The 19,099-nt window shown below is 41.4% G+C and overlaps 1 protein-coding gene across 2 annotated transcripts; it reads right to left on the minus strand.

The window, feature by feature from the left end:
* Positions 1 to 921: 921 nt before the first annotated feature.
* Positions 922 to 17,507, minus strand: LOC127417648 (transmembrane protein 33-like). 2 transcript variants are annotated; one of them, XM_051657721.1, is made up of 8 exons: positions 9,635 to 9,757; positions 9,105 to 9,179; positions 8,854 to 8,948; positions 8,445 to 8,632; positions 6,589 to 6,656; positions 6,350 to 6,483; positions 6,183 to 6,266; positions 922 to 2,871 (listed from the first exon to the last, which is right to left on the minus strand). In XM_051657721.1, the coding sequence occupies exons 2-8, from the start codon at positions 9,156 to 9,158 to the stop codon at positions 2,742 to 2,744; spliced, it is 753 nt and encodes a 250-aa protein (XP_051513681.1). In that variant the 5' UTR covers positions 9,159 to 9,179; positions 9,635 to 9,757; the 3' UTR covers positions 922 to 2,741. The 2 variants fall into 2 exon arrangements, with proteins under 2 accessions (XP_051513681.1, XP_051513680.1); XM_051657720.1 differs by lacking the exon at positions 9,635 to 9,757 and adding an exon at positions 17,381 to 17,507 and having other exon boundaries at positions 923 to 2,871.
* Positions 17,508 to 19,099: the final 1,592 nt, after the last annotated feature.

Raw genomic sequence — 19,099 nt, forward strand, 5'->3', positions numbered from 1 at the left:
AAACAATTAGAATAATATTAGTGTAGATGGCATTACATTTTTTGCAGAGTTATAGATCTTGATCTATGTTTCAGGTTCCGGCAGACCTAACTAAAGCAGCCTAATTGTGAGTTGAAGGATAAATTAGGTGTATGCCTGGCTAAATAGATGAGTCTTTAGTCTAGACTTAAACTGAGTGAGTGTGTCTGCATCTCGAACAGTGTTAGGGAGACTATTCCATAGTTTAGGAGCCAATTAGGAAAAGGATCTACCTCCTTTTGTGGATTTTGATATTCTAGGAACTAGTAACAGACCAGAGGTTTGTGATCGTAATGAATGTGATGGAATATAGCATGGTGGAAGGTCACTTAAGTACTGCGGAGCTAGACCATTCAAAGCTTTGTATGTAGTTAACAGAATTTTTTAATGAATATGAAATTTAACAGGTAGCCAATGTAACGACTATAAAATGGGGCTAATATGATCATATTTCTTGGTTCTCTGGCTGCTGCATTTTGAACCAATTGAAGTTTATTTATCAGCAGTTATAGAAATACTCAAACCAGCACGTCTGGCACCAACAATAATGCCACGGTCGAAATCGCTGAGATCAAATTTTTTTCCCCCATTCTGATGGTTGATGTGAACATTAACTGAAGCTCCTGACCCATATCTGCATGATTTTATACATTACACTGCTGCCTCACGATTAGCTGATTAGATAATCACATGAATAAGTAGATGTACAGGTTTACCTAATAAAGTGGCTGGTGAGTGTACATGTACAGTATATATACTGCATAGGCCTACTATTTCATCTTGTAAATGAGTCTGAGGGTGCGTTCCATTCAGAAGTGATCATCCCTATGCCCTTTGCCCTTAGAAAACTCCAAATATCCACAGTGAGAGCTTTGGAGGGCTAACAGGTGTTAGCTCAAAAATAAGGGTCATTCGGAACTCAATTTAGGTCTTTTTTTTTTTTTTTTAATTCTAGGTTACAGTGAGGCACTTACAACAGACGTGAAAGGGTCAAATTTGTAAACATTAAAATACTCCCATTTCAAAAGTATAGCCACAAGATGCAAACATGTGTAAACATGATTTTAGTGTGATAAAATTGCTTACTAAACTCCAAGTACATCTATTTCGAGAACCAGAATTCATTTATCGAGCACTGAACCGCCCTGAAACAGATGAAAACACCATTTCATAGTATGTGTAATGCACTACAGGCATAACAGAGCGATGCTCATACATACATTTTGAAGCATTTTGCAGCTTAATAATCACCAAAGGTTATATTGCAATTACCGTTTTAGCTGATTAAAATCATCCATTGAAGCACTTTCAAGGACTCAAGTCTATTTTTCCAAATTTCTCAGGCCCTCAATCTATGGGTCCAAAATTCAAGTGCCTTTAAAGGAGCGTGGCAACACTGCTTTGCACACATGAAACTACCATATTTATAAAGGGTAGATACATAATTTTAAAGGGTCCATTACTGATTAATAAGATTGCTTTTTTGATTAATAAATCATGCTTACAGAACAAGTAAACATACACCTGGTCACAGTTGTGACCTGTGGGCAAACAGATTCCTGTTAGTAAAAATAGTTCATTGGTCCTTTATTGTTTGCGATGAAGGCCTTAAAAATGTAGCCTTAATAAGAATGCAGCCATTTTTAACAAGTTTCCCACTGGTTACAACTGTGACTAAGAATTAAGTACACACTTTAACTAACATAGTTAAACATAGTTAAACATAGTTTGTTTCATTGGGCCATCCAAGGAGTAAAATGCATGCTTCCACCTATCTGGGGAAATTTCTCAATTAAATGTGTTCATAAATTCCTCTAATGTTCAGTACCAGCTCAACTTAAATGTTAGTTACAATTTAATCTTTGATCACAGATTTTATTATTCTACACAGACCATGGTTATAAACAATAAAGGCAATAAATATAATAGCGACAACATGCCTAGAACAAGCAAATAAGTGACAAATTCTCAAATTGTGTTCATCTTTACAACTTGCCATTGAAATAAATTACTTTGAAGGTATTAGACAGTTGATTATAGGGCAATAGACATCTAGATTGGATAGAATGATTTCTGCCAATACCTCAGTCATCTGATCAGCCTGTTAACATAGAAAAAAGACAAATCAACAACAACAACATCCCCTTCAGATCCTTGTCAACTAATCAGAAATGCTTGGGGGCAGGTCACATTAAGATTAAGGTCATGTAAAGGTAATCCAGTACAAGGCAAAATAAAAACAATGCTCAGGCAAGAACATAAAAATATGGAATCAAACTAAAGGACAGACAAGTATAATGACAGCTGAAATCTCTTTTCCAGTGTGGCATGACCTCATTAGAAAGACAAGTTAATAAGAGTTCTATTTACCGTATCAGTTAAGTTTAAATATATCAAAGGGTCTTTCTCTACTCCAGAAAATGAGTATCAATATAAATGCTTCACTGAACTGATAAAACAGTTGCATCAACTTTACAGACAACTGTGCACAGAGATGCATCTTCTGGCTGTTTTTGTTTTTTTGGATGCAAACTGTCAGATAGAGTCTCTCCAAATATAGCAAATTCCTTCAGTGCAAAGGAGGACGTCCATCTCTGAGAGATCAGACTTTGCCATCTTGCTTTTAAGTCCATCTTGAAACTGTCCCAGTCTATGAACTGTTATAGGACAGGTGTGTATGTGTGTAGTGTGTATGCGAGCGTGTGAATGTTCATAAAGAGCAGTTAGACCCCAGTGGGGGCAAGGCGGCTAATGAAGGCAATGCTGTTGAGGCACATCCTCCTAAAGAAGGCAGGGCAGCTGGGCTTCATCACAAAATGCTCCAGTAAGATCCTCAGCTCAGTGAAGAGAGTCCTGATAGCAACACAATAAAGCATTTTGCAATAAACTGGTTAAAAAATGCAAGCTGCTAGATTAACTAGTGTGTCCAACAGTTGATTTGAAATGTAAATACACACAATAGGGCTATTCAATTCTGTTCCTGGAGGGCCACATCCAGCAGACTTTTGCTTCAACCTTAATCAAAGACCCCATTTCCACTTGGTATTAAGATGCGTCTTGGGTGATCTGATCACATGTGGTCAGGTGAGACACATCGCTGTTTACACCTGGTCACATAAATGTGTCTTCTGTGACCACTTGTGATATGATTTGGAGGGAAGGGACTCTGTTTCATGACGACATACATCAATCACTATTTCAGTGTGTTCCTGCATGATAAACAAAGAAAGTGAGAAAAAAAACGGCACGCTATTTCTCCCTGATGCAGCTGAAATTTAATCTAAGCACAAAAGCAACATTTCTAGCAGAATTGTCTGTTATTTTAGTGGATTACCTGTATTAACCTGAGCTGCAGATGATCGTGCTTCTCTTAAGTGTCCCTGCATGTTGATATCAGACACACTGAAGAAGATCTGTGAAGTTCTTGTGTTTGAGTATGTATCTGCCTTTTTAATTTTTCAGAATGGGTGGTTATTTCCTTTTAAACCGCTCATAACCAGCAAAGTTTAAACTCTTGCTTTAGCGCAGCGGTTGATTGACAGGCGAGGGGTAGTGCTTCACTGCTGTCCGGGGCACATACAGTACAGGACGAATTAGCATTTACACATCAAATGTGATGCATTCAGGTGCGTTTTTGACCACATTCGTACAGTTGAAGTCAAAAGTTTACATGCACCTTAGCCAAATACATTTAAACTCAGTTTTTCACAATTCCTGACATATAAACGTAGAAAACATTCCCTGTCTTAGGTCAGTTAGGATCACTACTTTATTTTAAGAATGTGAAATGTCAGAATAATAGTAGCGAGAATGATTTATTTCAGCTTTTATTTCTTTCATCACATTCCCAGTGGGTCAGAAGTTTACATACACTTTGTTAGTATTTGGTAGCATTGCCTTTAAATTGTTTAACTTGGGTCAAACGTTTTGGGTAGCCTTCCACAAGCTTCTCACAATAAGTTGCTGGAACTTTGGCCCATTTCTCCATACAGTAACTGAGTCAGGTTTGTAGGCCTCCTTGCTCACACACACGTTTACAGTTCTGCCCACAAATTTTCTATCGGATTGAGGTCAGTGCTTTGTGATGGCCACTCCAGTACCTTGACTTTGTTGTCCTTCAGCCATTTTGCATCAACTTTGGAGGTACGTTTGGGGTCATTGTCCATTTGGAAGACCCATTTGCGACCGAGCTTTAACTTCCTGGCTGATGTCTTGAGATGTTGCTTCAATATATCCACATAATTTTCCTTCCTCATGATACCATCTATTTTGTGAAGTGCACCAGTCCCTCCTGCAGCAAAGCACCCCCAAAACATGATGCTGCCACCCCCATGCTTCACGGTTGGGATGGTGTTCTTTGGCTTGCAAGCCTCACCCTTTTCCCTCCAAACATAATGATGGTCATTATGGACAAACAGTTCAGTATTTGTTTCATCAGACCATTTCTTCAAAAACTAAGATCTTTGTACCCCTGTGCACTTGCAAACTGTAGTCTGGCAATTTTATGGTGGTTTTGGAGCAGTGGCTTCTTCCTTGCTGAGCACCCTTTAATATTATATCGATATAGGACTCGTTTTACTGTGGATATACACTGTTGGCCAAAAGTTTGGAATAATGAATAGATTTTTTATAGATACCAATTTCTTTCCATAAAGAGCTAAATCTGTACATTATGGAAGCTGCTGTCACCAAGACAAATTCCTTGTATGTGTAAGCATACTTGGCAATAAAGCTGATTCTGATTCTTCCAAACTTTTGGCCGCCAGTGTAGATACTTGTCTACCTGTTTCCTCCAGCATCTTCACAAGGTCCTTTGCTGTTGTTCTGGGATTGATTTGCACTTTTCGCACCAAACTATGGTCATCGCTAGGAGACAGAATGCATCTCCTTCCTGAGTGGTATGATGGCTGCATGGACACATGGTGTTTATTCTTGCGTACTATTGTTTGTACAGATGAACATGGTACCTTCAGGTGTTTGGAAATTGCTTCCAAGAATGAACCAGAATTGTGGAGGTCTTGGCTGATTTCTTTTGATTTTCCTATGATGTCAAGCAATGAAGCACTGAGTTTGAAATTAGGCCTTAAAATATATCCACAGGTACACCTCCAATTGACTCCAATTAGCCTATCAGAAGCTAATTGGCTAATTGTCTAAAGGCTTGACGTCATTTTCTGGAATTTTCCAAGCTGATTAAAGGCACAGTTAACTTAGTGTATGTAAACTTCTGACCCACTGGAATTGTGATATAGTCAATTAAAAGTGAAACAACCTGTCTGTAAACAATTGTTGGAAAAATTACTTGTATCATGCACAAAGTAGATGTCCTAAACGACTTGCCAAAACTATAGTTTGCTAATATGAAATCTGTGGAGTGGATAAAAAAGTTTTAATGAATTCAACCTAAGTGTATGTAAACTTCTGACTTCAACTGTATGTGTTTTTTGTGATCCAATCACAAAACGTTTTAGACCCCGTTTAGACCTGTATTTAGCGCTGACCACATGTGATCCGATCACCAAAAACACATCTTAATACCAGGTGGAAACAGGGTCAAACACACCTGAACCAGCTAATCAAGGTCTTCGTCTAAGTCCTCGTTGTGGCGTAGTGACTTGCCTCAATCTGGGTGGCAGAGGACGAATCTGTTGCCTCCGCGTCTGATACACCAATTTGCGCATCTTATCACATGGCTTGTTGAGGCCATTACCGCGGAGACATAGCGCATGTGGAGGCCAACGCTATTCTCTGCGGCATCCATGCACAACTCACCATGTGCCCCACAGAGAGCGAGAAACACACATTATAGTGACCACGAGGAGGTTACCCCATGTGACTCTACCCTCCCTAGCAACCGGGCCAATTTGGTTGCTTAGGAGACCTGGCTGGAGTCAGTCAGCATGCCCTGGATTCGAACTTGCGACTCCAGGGGTGGTAGTCAGTGTCAATACTCGCTGAGCTACCAAGGCCCCACCTCCCCACCCCGGTCTTCAAGATTACTTAAAAATGACAGGCAGTGTGTGGCAGCAGGGTTGGAGGTAAAGTCTGCAGGACGTGGGCTTCCAGGAATGGAATTGTATATGATACACAATATCCCATATTTGGGGTAAAGTGTGTATGCGTTCGTCTAACACTAATAAATGTGTACATAAAGAGATTCTTACCGGCAATACGGATTGCGCCGGGAGGCATAGCGTAAAGTGAGAAAACGATAATAGATGAATGGCTGAAGTAAGCTGCCCTGGCCACTGTGGACAACAAACCAAACATTAAAGAGACTTTTCCCCAGAACCTTACTAATTCTGACTGCACTTTTAAATGTAAAAACTACCTGAAGAGTATGAAGACTGTGGCAGGCATCAAGAAGATCTCATTGCAGGCGATAAACTTGAGGATGTTTTGCTGATTGGCAGTGAGCTTGTTCAGAAAGTTCCTCACAAACATAAGGCTGTTGGGGCCCAAAGTCTGATGAAGTAATAATAGAGGCAAAATTAAGAATGAAATGACAAGCATGCATCTCAGTAAGAAATAAGCAGGGCAGAGGGGCAAAGGACGCTTGCAAAGACTTACATCAAGGACATTTTTAGAGTAGGTGGTGGCATGTAGAATTGAGAAGAGGAACACAGGAAATATGCTCACTGAGATCAAAAGTCAAGGCCACATAAAAGATTAAATTAATGCCAAAACACAAAAAAACCCTGCCATTTTTCACGAGCTTTGTACAGTTAGGCCTGGGCAATATAGCTACAAAGATTTCTATTTTTTACCCAAATCTTACAAAAACATATTTATACTGACATGACGATATTTGATATATCTCAATATATTATGTATTTGCTCATAAAATGGCTTAAAAGTGATTTTTTAAATCAGAGGAACCACTGGAACCAAGTTTTTCACTTAATGAACACAAGGAAGAATGATATTTAATCATTTTTATTTATATGCACCAATAAACATCAATACCTAGTAATACAAGGCTTTATTTACCTATATACAGTATATTTTTACCCAAATAATTTTTGTAAATAAACTACAACTTCACTCATGTATTTTTTGGAATCCAGTTGAATGTTATAATAATACTCAATAATTCATATTATTTTGAGGATTAGATTTGTTTGTTATAATAATAATACATTTCTGTCAAATTTACCTAACCTGGAGCCTTCATTATGGCTGAAAACTGAAAGTGCAGAGTAAATTTTAAAGTTGACAATGTTCCTCATTATAAATCTGGTCAAATGCTTTCATTTCATTTATTTCTGCGATACTGTGCTACCTTTCAGATTTGCACGTTAAGGAGTAGTGATTACAAAGCTTCTGAATTGTATATTAGCATGAGTTAAAGTGAAGCACTTTGCTTTCACAATGCAAGCAAGCTGCTCAGACCGCTGAAAACATTGTATTATGATCCCCGTGTCACCCGTTCACTCTGAAGCGCACACTGACCATGTATTTAATTACATCACAGCCTTTTGTGGTTTAATAATCACATATGACAATACCGCAATTTTAAACATATTTTGACCCCGTTTACATTTGGTTTTAAGATGTGTCTCAGGATATCCGATCACATGTGGTCAGACAGGACACATGGTTGTTCACACCTGGTCACTTAAATGCGTCTCCTGTGACCACTTGTGTTTGGATTTTGATGGAAGGGTCTCTGAGTAAATGATGACAAACATCAATCACTATATCATTGTATTACTGCACGATAATAAACTGCGAAAAAGTCACAAGAGACAAGGAATGCATGAACAAAACCATCTTGCAGTTTCTCCCAGATGCATTTGAAATGTAATCTAAGTGCTAATCCAACATTTACAGCACAATTATCCATTGATTTAGGGGAGTACCTGTATTAAAGGCACTTCAGATGTTTGTGCTTCTCATCTTTGCCCCTGCATGTTGATATCAGAGACACTAAAATAGATCTGTGAAGTTCTCGTGTTTGTGTGTATATCTGCTTTTTCAAATTTTCCAAAGTTTAAACTCTTGTTTTAGCACAGGTGAGAGGTGGCGCTTCACTGCTATCCAGGACACTTTCAGGATTAGCGTTTACACCTCAAATATGATGTGGTCGCATGCATTTTGACTACCTCCGTATGTGGTTTTTGTGATGCAGTCACAAATCACTCTAGACCGTTTTATTCGAATCACCGGAAATGCACCTTAATACAGGTGTAAACGGGTCTTTGAGTAATTGTGCAGCCCCGAAGGATCATCAAATCAGTCTAAGAATGCACAAAGTAGTGGCTGAATAAATCTCACATTAAAAACATTGCGATTTTCTCAAATTGCTTAATTTTATATCGACAACCAAATCATTGCAATTATATAGTGAATATTCAATATATCTCCTAGCACTACAACTACGTGAGAAATATTTCAAGAAGAAGCTGTATTCCAAAAAAGGATACTTGTGATAGGGTAGGAGTTGACAAGGATGAGGGAGTATAGGAGATAGTGGCAGCTGTCCTCCTGTAAGGCCTGGGCCAGGAAGGCTCTGCTCAGCTGAAAGTGAGGCATCCTCTGATGCAGACGCAGCGCACTGGTCAAGGCATTTGCCAGTAATGCCCTCTGATAGAAATTAGCAGCTGCTTGGGGCCTGGTCGGAGAAAGAGCAATCATAAGACCTATCATTGACTTTTTTTTTAACTACATTTGAGTTAGTTGATACATTTCCACTTATTAACAGAGTAAATGCAACAGCCTACATAGTCCTCATCAACTAATTTGATCCCACAAAGTTTAATATTTAATGTTTAAATGCAGAACTGTTCCTGTAGGGAAGATTGTGAAAGTACAATGCAAGGGAACATGACTCACCCAAGCAGGGGCAGAATGAACATGATGGAGCAGTAGACAGTGAACAGCCGTGACAGCCACATAGCCGTTTCCAGCTTATTACTCAACAGGAATTGCTGCAACACATCAATGGGATCATGAGTTAAGATAAGGATGAACTTTCAGACATAGGGCATTTGAAATTTGACAATATAAGTATTATTGCTTGCTTGCCAAGTTTCGAAAATGAAACATGATTTAGAAAATGAAACCTAACAAGTAATTTCACTTACCACAGGCCCAGCCTGAGGGGGCGGAGGTGGGCCCCTTTGCTCTGTGTCTGCCATCTTTCAAATATGAAAAAGTTTCTGATTTTGAGAGATAAAAAAAAACATTAGTCCTCAGCTAAAACACTACACAATTATGCACCTAGGTTGCTTGTTAACTCTGAGACAAAGTGACTCTTGAGTTAATCTTTCTAAACCCTGAAACAGTTGTTAAGCAGGACCTCTTTGTGTAATTTGCCAGGTGTGGGGGGTGGGTGAAGACACACTGGATATCAGAATAAGAAGAATCAGAATCAGAATAAGCTTTATTGCCAAGTGTTCTCACGTACACAAGGAATTTATTTTTTATTTTTTTGGTGATAGGAGAAACTAGTGCACACAGAACATTACAGTGAGACACAGAATATAAAACAAGGTAAGAGTATAAATAGACAGTATGTACATGTGCAAGTGGTAATGTATGCGCAAGGCAGGGGTATGTACAGTTACTGAATTAAATATGTGAATTTACATATGTACATGAGATATGTATTTACATTATTGCACTATGGGGGAGTCCTGAGGCAGTTTAATTGTTCATGAAGAAAATGGCCTGAGGGCAAAAACTGTTCTTGTGCCTGGATATCCTGGTGCTCAGTGCTCTGTAGTGCCGGCCAGAAGGCAACAATTCAAAGAGGGAGTGGGTAGGGTGAGTGGGGTCCAGAGTGATTCTACCTGCACGTTTCCTCATTCTGGAGACTTACAGGTCTTGGAGGGTGGGCAGGGGGGCACCAATAATCCTCTCAGCAGTCCTGTCCGTTGTAGTTTCCTTCTGTCTGATTTGGTGGCTGACAGAAGGAAACGTGACATTGCATTGATTAATGCATATGGGAGTGCCTTCTTACACGACCTAGCTGAAACCTCTCTACAATAACGGCAATATTCTAATATTTTGGCGCGAAGTTGTCCACTTTAAAAGCAGGTGCGCAAACACCATTTCCTCAGAATTTCTGACTGAGAAACAAGACGCATCGCTCGTACCTCAAGAACTCGGAGTCTTGCAGTGCAGCTAGCGTTCGCAATGTCTCATTCCTTTCGTCTCAGGGAACCGAGCTTACAAACGTAACCGAGACATACCCTTATGACTCAGTACACTTGACAATGCGTTGATTAACGGATATAGGGAACAGAATCCCATCACACCGCACTACAAGACATAACCTCCCAGAAAGGAAACATGACGTCTCGTGGGATGGTGACCGACATGAGTATGCCACAGTGAGTGACCCTCATGTTGGGCCAGGAGGGGAGCACTCAGAATAAATATATGAACTATAGTCATATAGTATGAATTAACCCCTTCACAAACCCAGTCGGATAGGGAGTTTATTTATAATGTAAGTGCTTGTGACTTATGGTAAATTACAACGGCCTGAATGCAGGCGGTTGTGTAAAAACATGGGGAGCTCGCCCTTAAAGGGAGGAGCATAAGAATATATTTGGCCAACGAAATAGCAAGTGCTCTAAACAGAGGACTCGTGAAGAGAGAGACGTTAAGTCTAGGTTGTAAAACCATACGAATGTGTTTTGAGAAGACCATCCTGCTGCAAAACATGTGTCTTGTAAGGACACACCATTCGTCCATGCCCATGAGGAGGCCATGCCTCTAGTTGAGTGAGCTTTAACACCAATAGGGCAAGTCTTACCCTGTGACTCATAAGCCAGGGCAATTGCATCGACAATCCAGAGAGAAAGTCTTTGCTTGGAGACGGCCATTCCTTTCGTGCATCCTTCATAGCATACAAAGAAATGATCAGACAGTCCGAACTGGCGGGTATGCTCAATGTATGTGTAGCGCCCGCACAGGGCATAACAAATGCAATGATTGTTCCTCACCCAAATTAAACGGAGGGAAGAAGGCCTGAAGGTGAATCACCTGCGCTCTGAAGGGCGTGGTTAGGACCTTATTTACATAGCCTTTTCTGGGTTTGACAGTGGCTTTTGAAAGACCAGGGCCAAATTTCAGACATGAGTTGTCGATTGATAGTGCATGCAGGTCACCAACCCGTTTTACTGAGGCCAGAGCCAGCAGTAGTGTGGTCTTAATGGAGAGATGGCGCAAATCAACAGAGTCCAAAGGCTCAAAGGGGGGCCCTGCGAGAGCTTTTAGGACTAAAGTTAAGTCACAAGTTGGGACTGTAGCCGGCCAAGGTGGGTTTAAACGTCTTGCTCCTTTATGGAACTTTATGATTAAATCATGCTTGCCTATAGTGGTGCCGGCTTCATGTGCGTGATATGCAGATATATTCACCACACACACTTTGAGCATTGATGGAGTGAATCCTGCGTCTAATCGCTCTTGAAGAAATATGAGAATTTCATATATGGGGTGGCTTATTGGGTCTTTGCTATGTGAGAGGCACCAATCAGTGAACACATTCCATTTTAGTGCATAGAGGCATCTTGTGGACGGTGCTCTGGCCTGTAAAATGGTGTTCATGACTGAATGCGTCAGTTCTGGCGCATTTAGCGTGCTCCGTTCAGGGGCCACACATGCAGATTCCACAGCTTGGGCTAGGGATGCCAGATTGTGCCTTGCGCCTGAGAGAGGAGATCCCTCAGCGGTATTTCCCATGGCGAGCTGTACAGCATCTCTATCATTTCCGGAAACCATGGCTGGTTGGGCCATTTCGGCGCAACCAATAGAATCGTTTCCTTGTCCTCTCGGACTTTGCATATGACAGAGTGAATCAGGCACACTGGGGGAAATGCATATTTGTGTTTCACCGCTCCCAGCAGGGCTTGGGACTTCGAGTACCAGAGGGGACAGTGGGTCTTCCCCACTGAGGCAAATAGATAGATTTTTGCTTTGCCAAATATTTCCCAAATCCTTAATACAGTATGAGGATGAAGTCTCCATTCGACCGGTATTATCCCATGGCATGACAATAGGTCCGCGCTGTAATTCAGGCGGCCTGGGACATATGCCGCTCTCAGGGAGAGGAGATGACATTCGCTCCATAGGAGGTGACGCGTCAGTCTCAACAGTGGCAGTGAATGAATTCCGCCTTGGCGGTTTATATATGCCACAACTGTCATGTTGTCTGAGCAAACCAGGACATGACAGTTCGCTATTTCTGTCAGAAAAGGAGGCTAGGAATACAGCCGATAGTTCTAGGTGGTTGATGTGCCACGCTTCGCACCTGTCCAGGTGCCGAAAGTCGGGCGTCCATCGCACACTGCCCCCCAACCTGTGTTGCATCCATAGTCATCACTTTCCACCTGACAATCTGCCCCAGAGCGACACCTCGCTGGTAAAAGGCAGGAGCTGTCCAAGGTGCTAAAGCAGCTATACAGTGGCAGGATAGAGTGATGCGCAAGCGCCCATGGCACCAAGAATGTCGTGGCACACACCACGACATTAAGCCAGCACTGAAGAGGTCTCATGTGTAAGAGACCTAATGGAATGACGGCAGATGCCACCGCCACAAACCCCATTGCTTTTTGAAACAGTTTCAGTGGAAGTGTTCTCCCCAGTTTGAACCGAGACAGACACTGTAGAATGGCCTAAAGGCGCTCACTCGTGAGGTGTGCACGCCCGCTCGTGGAGTCGGGGCGGACTCCCAAAAAGGAGACTTGTTGGCTGGGGGAAGAGTGTGCTCTTCACCCAATTCACATTAAGGCCCAAGCTGTTTAGATGTTGAAGCAGTAAGTCTCTCTGCTGGCATAACAGGGCCTCTGATTGTGCCAGTAACAGCCAATCATCGAGGTATTTCAAGATGCGCATGCCGCTCAGTTTTAGAGGGCCGAGAACCACATCGATACACTTTGGGAATGTGCGAGGAGCCAGAAACTGTCCAAAGGGCAGGACTTTGAATTGATACGCTGTTCCCTCAAACGCGAATCTCAAAAACATCCTGTGATGTCGTACAATTTGGATATGAAAGTACGCATCCTTCAGCTCTATCTACACAAACCAACTGTGTGGCTGTACATGCGATAAAATCCGTTTCTGAGTAATCGTTTTGAATGGGCACTTTGTGAATGGGCGATTCGAATGTCTCAGATCTAGGACTGGCCGAAGCCTGCCGTCTTTCTTTGGGACAAGAAAATAATGGCTGTAAAACCCTTTTTGGGCTTGACAATTTGGCACAACCTCTATCGCGCTTTTCACAAGGAGATTGTGTACTTCAGCTCGTAACACTAGCGCGTCTTCGGACGAATCCGTTGAAGACATAACGGCATTGAAACAGGGTGGCCGGCGTGCAAATTGGACTGTATAACCATGTTCGATCGTTTTTTTGCACCCATTCTGAAATACCCGTTAGGGCTCGCCACGCGTCCACGTAACAGGACAGAGGGCAATTTGGTTTGTTCACCGCATTATATAATGCGCCGCTCACCATAGGGAAGCGGTTGCACATAATGTGTGGGCTTTGAAGAGGAAAAGGGCTCTTTGTTGAGAATGTGTGAGCATCTCGTGCATTTGCAATGAGTGCTGTATTCTTTTTTTTTTTTTTGCATTTATTTGAATTGCAAGACACAGAAACAACATTTTTAACAATATTGTGAACAGCAATATTCCTTTCCCAACAAAGAGCATTGGGGAGATGGGGAACAGTGTTTTTTGTCTCCAATCGAGCCTTCATCGTAACAGACCCGGAGGGAACTGCGGGCTCTGCATTCCGCTTCTAAGGGTTGTGCTCGTCAGGAGCGCTTTTGCTGCGCGGGGGGCTTTCTCCCGTCGGTGCGGGGCGTGCGCTGATACGGCTGCTTCAGTTTGACTATGGCTTCCGTGGCCTCACCGGTGGCTCGCAGCTGCGCTGAGGCTGCAGGTATGGGACTTTTAGTTGGGCGCTGTCTCAAAACAGAGCGAGGGCGAACCGGCTGTGATGGTCTCCGTTTTGGCATAAAGTGTTTTATAGCCTGTGATTGCTGCTGAGTCACGACGTAATGCTCAGTAAATTTATTCACAGAGCTGCCAAAGAGGCCGGCTGGAGACACTGGAGCATCCAACAGAGTGGCTTTATCCTTATCACTCATTTCTGTGAGGGTCAGCCATACATGTCGATCCAGAACTACCAGGTTGCCCATGGACTTGCCGATGGCCTGCACAGTGACTTTTGTGGCACGCAGCACTAAGTCTGTAGCGGTGCAGAGCTCTATGAATGTCTCTGGATCGAAGCCTTGCTCGTCCATTTGCTTGAGCAGCTTGGCTTGAAATACTTGGAGCACCGCCATTGCATGGAGTGCTGATCCAGCTTGTCCTGCTGCTGAGTATGCTTTTCCAGCCAGTGCGGACATTTGTCGACACGGCTTGGAAGGATGTATGGGGTGTGATTTCCATGCTCTGTTACTCACTGGGCAGAGGTGTGCCGCTACCGCCTCCTCCACAGGGGGTAGTTGGGCATAACCGTTCTCTTCCCCGTGATCCGTATTAGAGAGGATGGCATCACAGCGTCAGCGTGCTGAGGACTTAGATAGTTCATTATGAACTTTGGGGAAGAATGGGTTAGGAACGTGGGCGTTTGACGGCATCCGGACTGCAGAAACCATTCATCGAGGCGAGACTGCTCAGGTTCTTCTGGAGGAGACCACTCGAGGTAGAGTTCTTCGACCGCCCTTGTAAGGCCGCAGAGCATCTCCCTGTCAGTGGTGCGAACGCGTAAGTGACTCTTTCAGATAGATATATATATATATATATATATATATATATATATACATATACAGTTGTGCTCAAAAGTTTGCATACCCTGGCAGAAATTGCAAAATTTTGGCACTGATTTTGAAAATATGACTGATAATGCAAAAATCTTTTATTTAAGGATAGTGATCATATGAAGCCATTTATCATCACACAGTTGTTTGGCTCCTTTTTAAATAATAATGATAACAGAAATCACCCAAATGGCCCTGATCAAACGTTGATATACCCTTGAATGTTTGGCCTTGTTACAGACACACAAGGTGACACACACAGGTTTAAATGGCAATTAAAGGTTAATTTTCCACACCTGTTGCTTTTTAAATTGCAATTAGTGTCTGTGTATAAATAGTCAAAGAGTTTGTTAGCTCTCACGTGGATGCATTGAGCAGGCTAGATACTGAGCCATGGGGAGCAGAAAAGAACTGTCAAAAGACCTGCGTAACAAGGTAATGGAACTTTATAAAGATGGAAAAGGATATAAAAAGATATCCAAAGCCTTGAAAATGCCAGTCAGTACTGTTCAATCACTTATTAAGAAGTGGAAAATTTGGGGATGTCTTGATACCAAGCCAAGGTCAGGTAGACCAAGAAAGATTTCAGCCACAATTGCCAGAAGAATTGTTTGGGATACAAAGAAAAACCCACAGGTAACCTCAGGAGAAATACAGGCTGCTCTGGAAAAAGAGGGTGTGGTTATTTCAAGGAGCACAATACGACGATACTTGAACAAAAATGAGCTGCATGGTCAAGTTGCCAAAAAGAAGCCTTTACTGTGCCAATGCCACAAAAAAGCCTCGTTACAATATGTCTGACAACACCTTGACACGCCTCACAGCTTCTGGCACACTGTAATTTGTAAGTGACGAGACCAAAATAGAGCTTTGTTTGGAGAGGGGTCAACAAGACCTATAGTGAAAAGAATACCATCCCAACTGTGAAGCATGGTGGTGGCTCACTGATGTTTTGGGGGTGTGTTAGCTCTAAAGGCACGGGGAATCTTGTGAAAATTGATGGCAAGATGAATGCAGCATGTTATCAGAAAATACTGGCAGACAATTTGCATTCTTCTGCACGAAAGCTGCGCATAGTATGCTCTTGGACTTTCCAGCACGACAATGACCCTAAGCACAAGGCCAAGTTGACCCTCCAGTGGTTACAGCAGAAAAAGGTGAAGGTTCTGGAGTGGCCATCACAGTCTCCTGACCTTAATATCATTGAGCCACTCTGGGGAGATCTCAAACGTGCGGTTCATGCAAGACGACCAAAGACTTTGCATGACCTGGAGGCATTTTGCCAAGACGAATGGGCAGCTATACCCCCTGCAAGAATTTGGGGCCTCATAGACAACTATTACAAAAGACTGCACACTGTCATTGATGCTAAAGGTGGCAATACACAGTATTAAGAACTAAGGGTATGCAGACTTTTGAACCGGGGTCATTAAATTTTTTTAATTGTTGCCATGTTTTGTTTTATGATTGTGCCATTCTGTTATAACTTACAGTTGAATATGAATCCCATAAGAAATATGTGCTTTGCCTGCTCACCCATGTTTTCTTTAAAAATGGTACATATATTACCAATTCTCCAAAGGTATGCAAACGTTTGAGCACAACTGTGTGTGTGTGTGTGTGTGTGTGTGTGTGTGTGTATATATATATATATTTGTAACACACAATATACAATTGCTTGTAAGCATACAAAACTCCTGTCAAAGCGCTGCGAGGAATCAGGATGCTGAGGCCCGTTCACCAGCAAAGCTGACTCGTGTGGTTGACGGCGAAGGGTAGAGGGCTTCTAGACAAGAGATGAATAGCGGTCTTAAAAGAAGAAATTCGGAGGAAATGGTTTGCGCAACTGCTTTTATAGTGGGCAGCTTAACGCCAAAACAGGCGGGGCTCAAACACCATAGCCAATATTAGAATACTGGCGTTATTGTAGAGAGGTTTCAACTAGGTCGTGTAAGAAGGCACTCCCATATCAACGCAATGGCAAGTGTATGAGTCGTAAGGGCTTTATCCTTATAAAGCCCTTACTGTCCAACAATGGACAGTCAGGACTGCTGAGAGGATTATTGGTGCCCCCCTGCCCACCCTCCAAGACCTGTAACTGAATATTTGCCTCTCCTAGCTTATTAATAATGCTTAGAGTACATTTTCTTAAAACAATTTCTTGACAATTTAATTGTATTGATTACCATTGAAGCCCACCACCACACAGCAATAAGCAATACTTAAATTTCTTTCTAAAGCATCGAATTACACTTGTCATAACTGATGACTAGTCATGACAAATCAACCTAGTACAATCACAGATTTGTGGATATTAAGCGCTGGACAAACGTCGTCAGGGGGGTATTTATATCATTAAGTATGTATACAGCATCGAAATGGTCCATTATTTAATTATAAAGTGTAGAATTCAGGTGAAATATTTTGGAAAAATCTAGAAGACTCTTCATTACCCTGAGGAGCTAACATGTAGCCACAAGCTAACTTCTTCACATAGCCCCAAACACAGCCACTGACAGCCCTGAAATACCAATTTAAGCATATATCAACACCCAGAATAGTAAGATATGATAACATCACTATACCTGTTATTTATTGTAAGCTGACAGTTTTTGTGATGGTAAAAATTAATTTCGCCGCTCGGTTGCGCACGCGCTCTTCTCCGGAATAATGATGACGCACGAGAGGTTGGTCAGCTGAACCAAAACCTCGCGACCTCTCTGGATTGCCGAAATCTCGCGATGTTTCAAACTACATGCCGCGCTTGTCAAACAACAGCTGTCAAGAGAGTGTGTGCCGAGAACAGCACATTAATTTAGAAGAGGAAAACGTTTTATAATAATATCACAATTTTAAACATGTGTCCGAACTTTCCCATATCCACCACACATTATCACACACACACATTCTACTTATTCTCTCACACAAAACATAAAACGTGCATTTCGGTATGCCTCATTCTTTCACTCATTAACACTGACTAAAAGTACAAAAAAAAAATAAAAAAAATTAAGTGCTCAAGTGAACAGCACCAAAGACACTCAGACCCCCTGTTTCATATGTTTCATTCACATCAGTGCGCCGGTGTGACCAAAGCTTCAGAGCTGCACGAGTTGGAAGTAGCTGCAGTGATGCACGCGCGACGTTTCCCGAACTGTTCTAATCTCGACGCTCACAAAAGAGACTAATTTGGATAAATGACAGCTACTGACATTGTATTTTCTCTCTTCATAACGGAACAGTAAATACGAGTACTAATAATTTAAGGTAAGTACGTTTTTATACGCTAAGATTTAAATCTGCTGGCGAGATTTTTCAAGCTTAATAGGCCACTGATTTTATTTGTCAGAATGTTCATAATTCGCTTGAATGTAATTTTAATTATTGAATTGTTTACAGTTTCCATTGTATTGCATGGAAAGTAAATAATTAGTTAACAATTGTTTGCACGTCTCGTGACACCCCATGAGGTGATAAGCGCGCACGGTTGCAAGTCTCTACACTCCTGCAAAGATAGCATCATCTTAAAGCTCATTCATTTTTATAGCGTGCATATTTTAAAATGCTCTGGATTTGTGTCTGTATATCTTTGACTGACACAGATGTTGACATTCGAGTCGCTTCTCTTGAAAGAGTTGCAGAAACAACAGAGCAGGGCAGAGTTTTGTGACGTTGTGTTGCAGACTCAAGGTATTACATCTCGTAAAAGTCATTTTCCATCTCTTGCTTTCTTTCTTGCACATAACCTGTTATAAAAAGTTTAAAATAACTTCAGATATGTTCAAACTTGCCACTGTTTGATTAAAAGTTAGTTCCACCGTAAAGAAGTGTAATTATTTACTCACCCTCATGTCATTCCAAATCAGGGTAAGAAATGAATGGGGACTTGGGGCAAAAATGCACCAGAAATTCAAAATGTAGGGGCAAAAACTTTTTCTTTTTTCTTTTTCTTTTTATTAATTCCCTCATTTTTTTGTTTGCAACATCTGATACATTTTCTAATATTTTATGCCAAGCTTAATACATGTATCACAAAATGTACTGTATATCTATCACAAATTGATCTACAAAATGCCCAGATAGTTTTAAAATTTCAAAGCATTTTCAAGACAATTAGAAAATAATAAAATTGATTGAATATATTTTATGTTTTGTGATGTTTTATTTTTCATATATCAAAGAGATGATGCAACAAATTAGGAGAAATCAAGAACAGGATCCATTACTTTCACACTGAAATTTCATGAACACTACTACCTGTCAAACACAAACTGAGCTAAACATACCATATAAGCCTACACTTA

This window comes from Myxocyprinus asiaticus, chromosome 27, assembly GCF_019703515.2.
Source record: "Myxocyprinus asiaticus isolate MX2 ecotype Aquarium Trade chromosome 27, UBuf_Myxa_2, whole genome shotgun sequence".
In the NCBI taxonomy this organism is placed as follows: Eukaryota; Metazoa; Chordata; class Actinopteri; order Cypriniformes; family Catostomidae; genus Myxocyprinus; species Myxocyprinus asiaticus.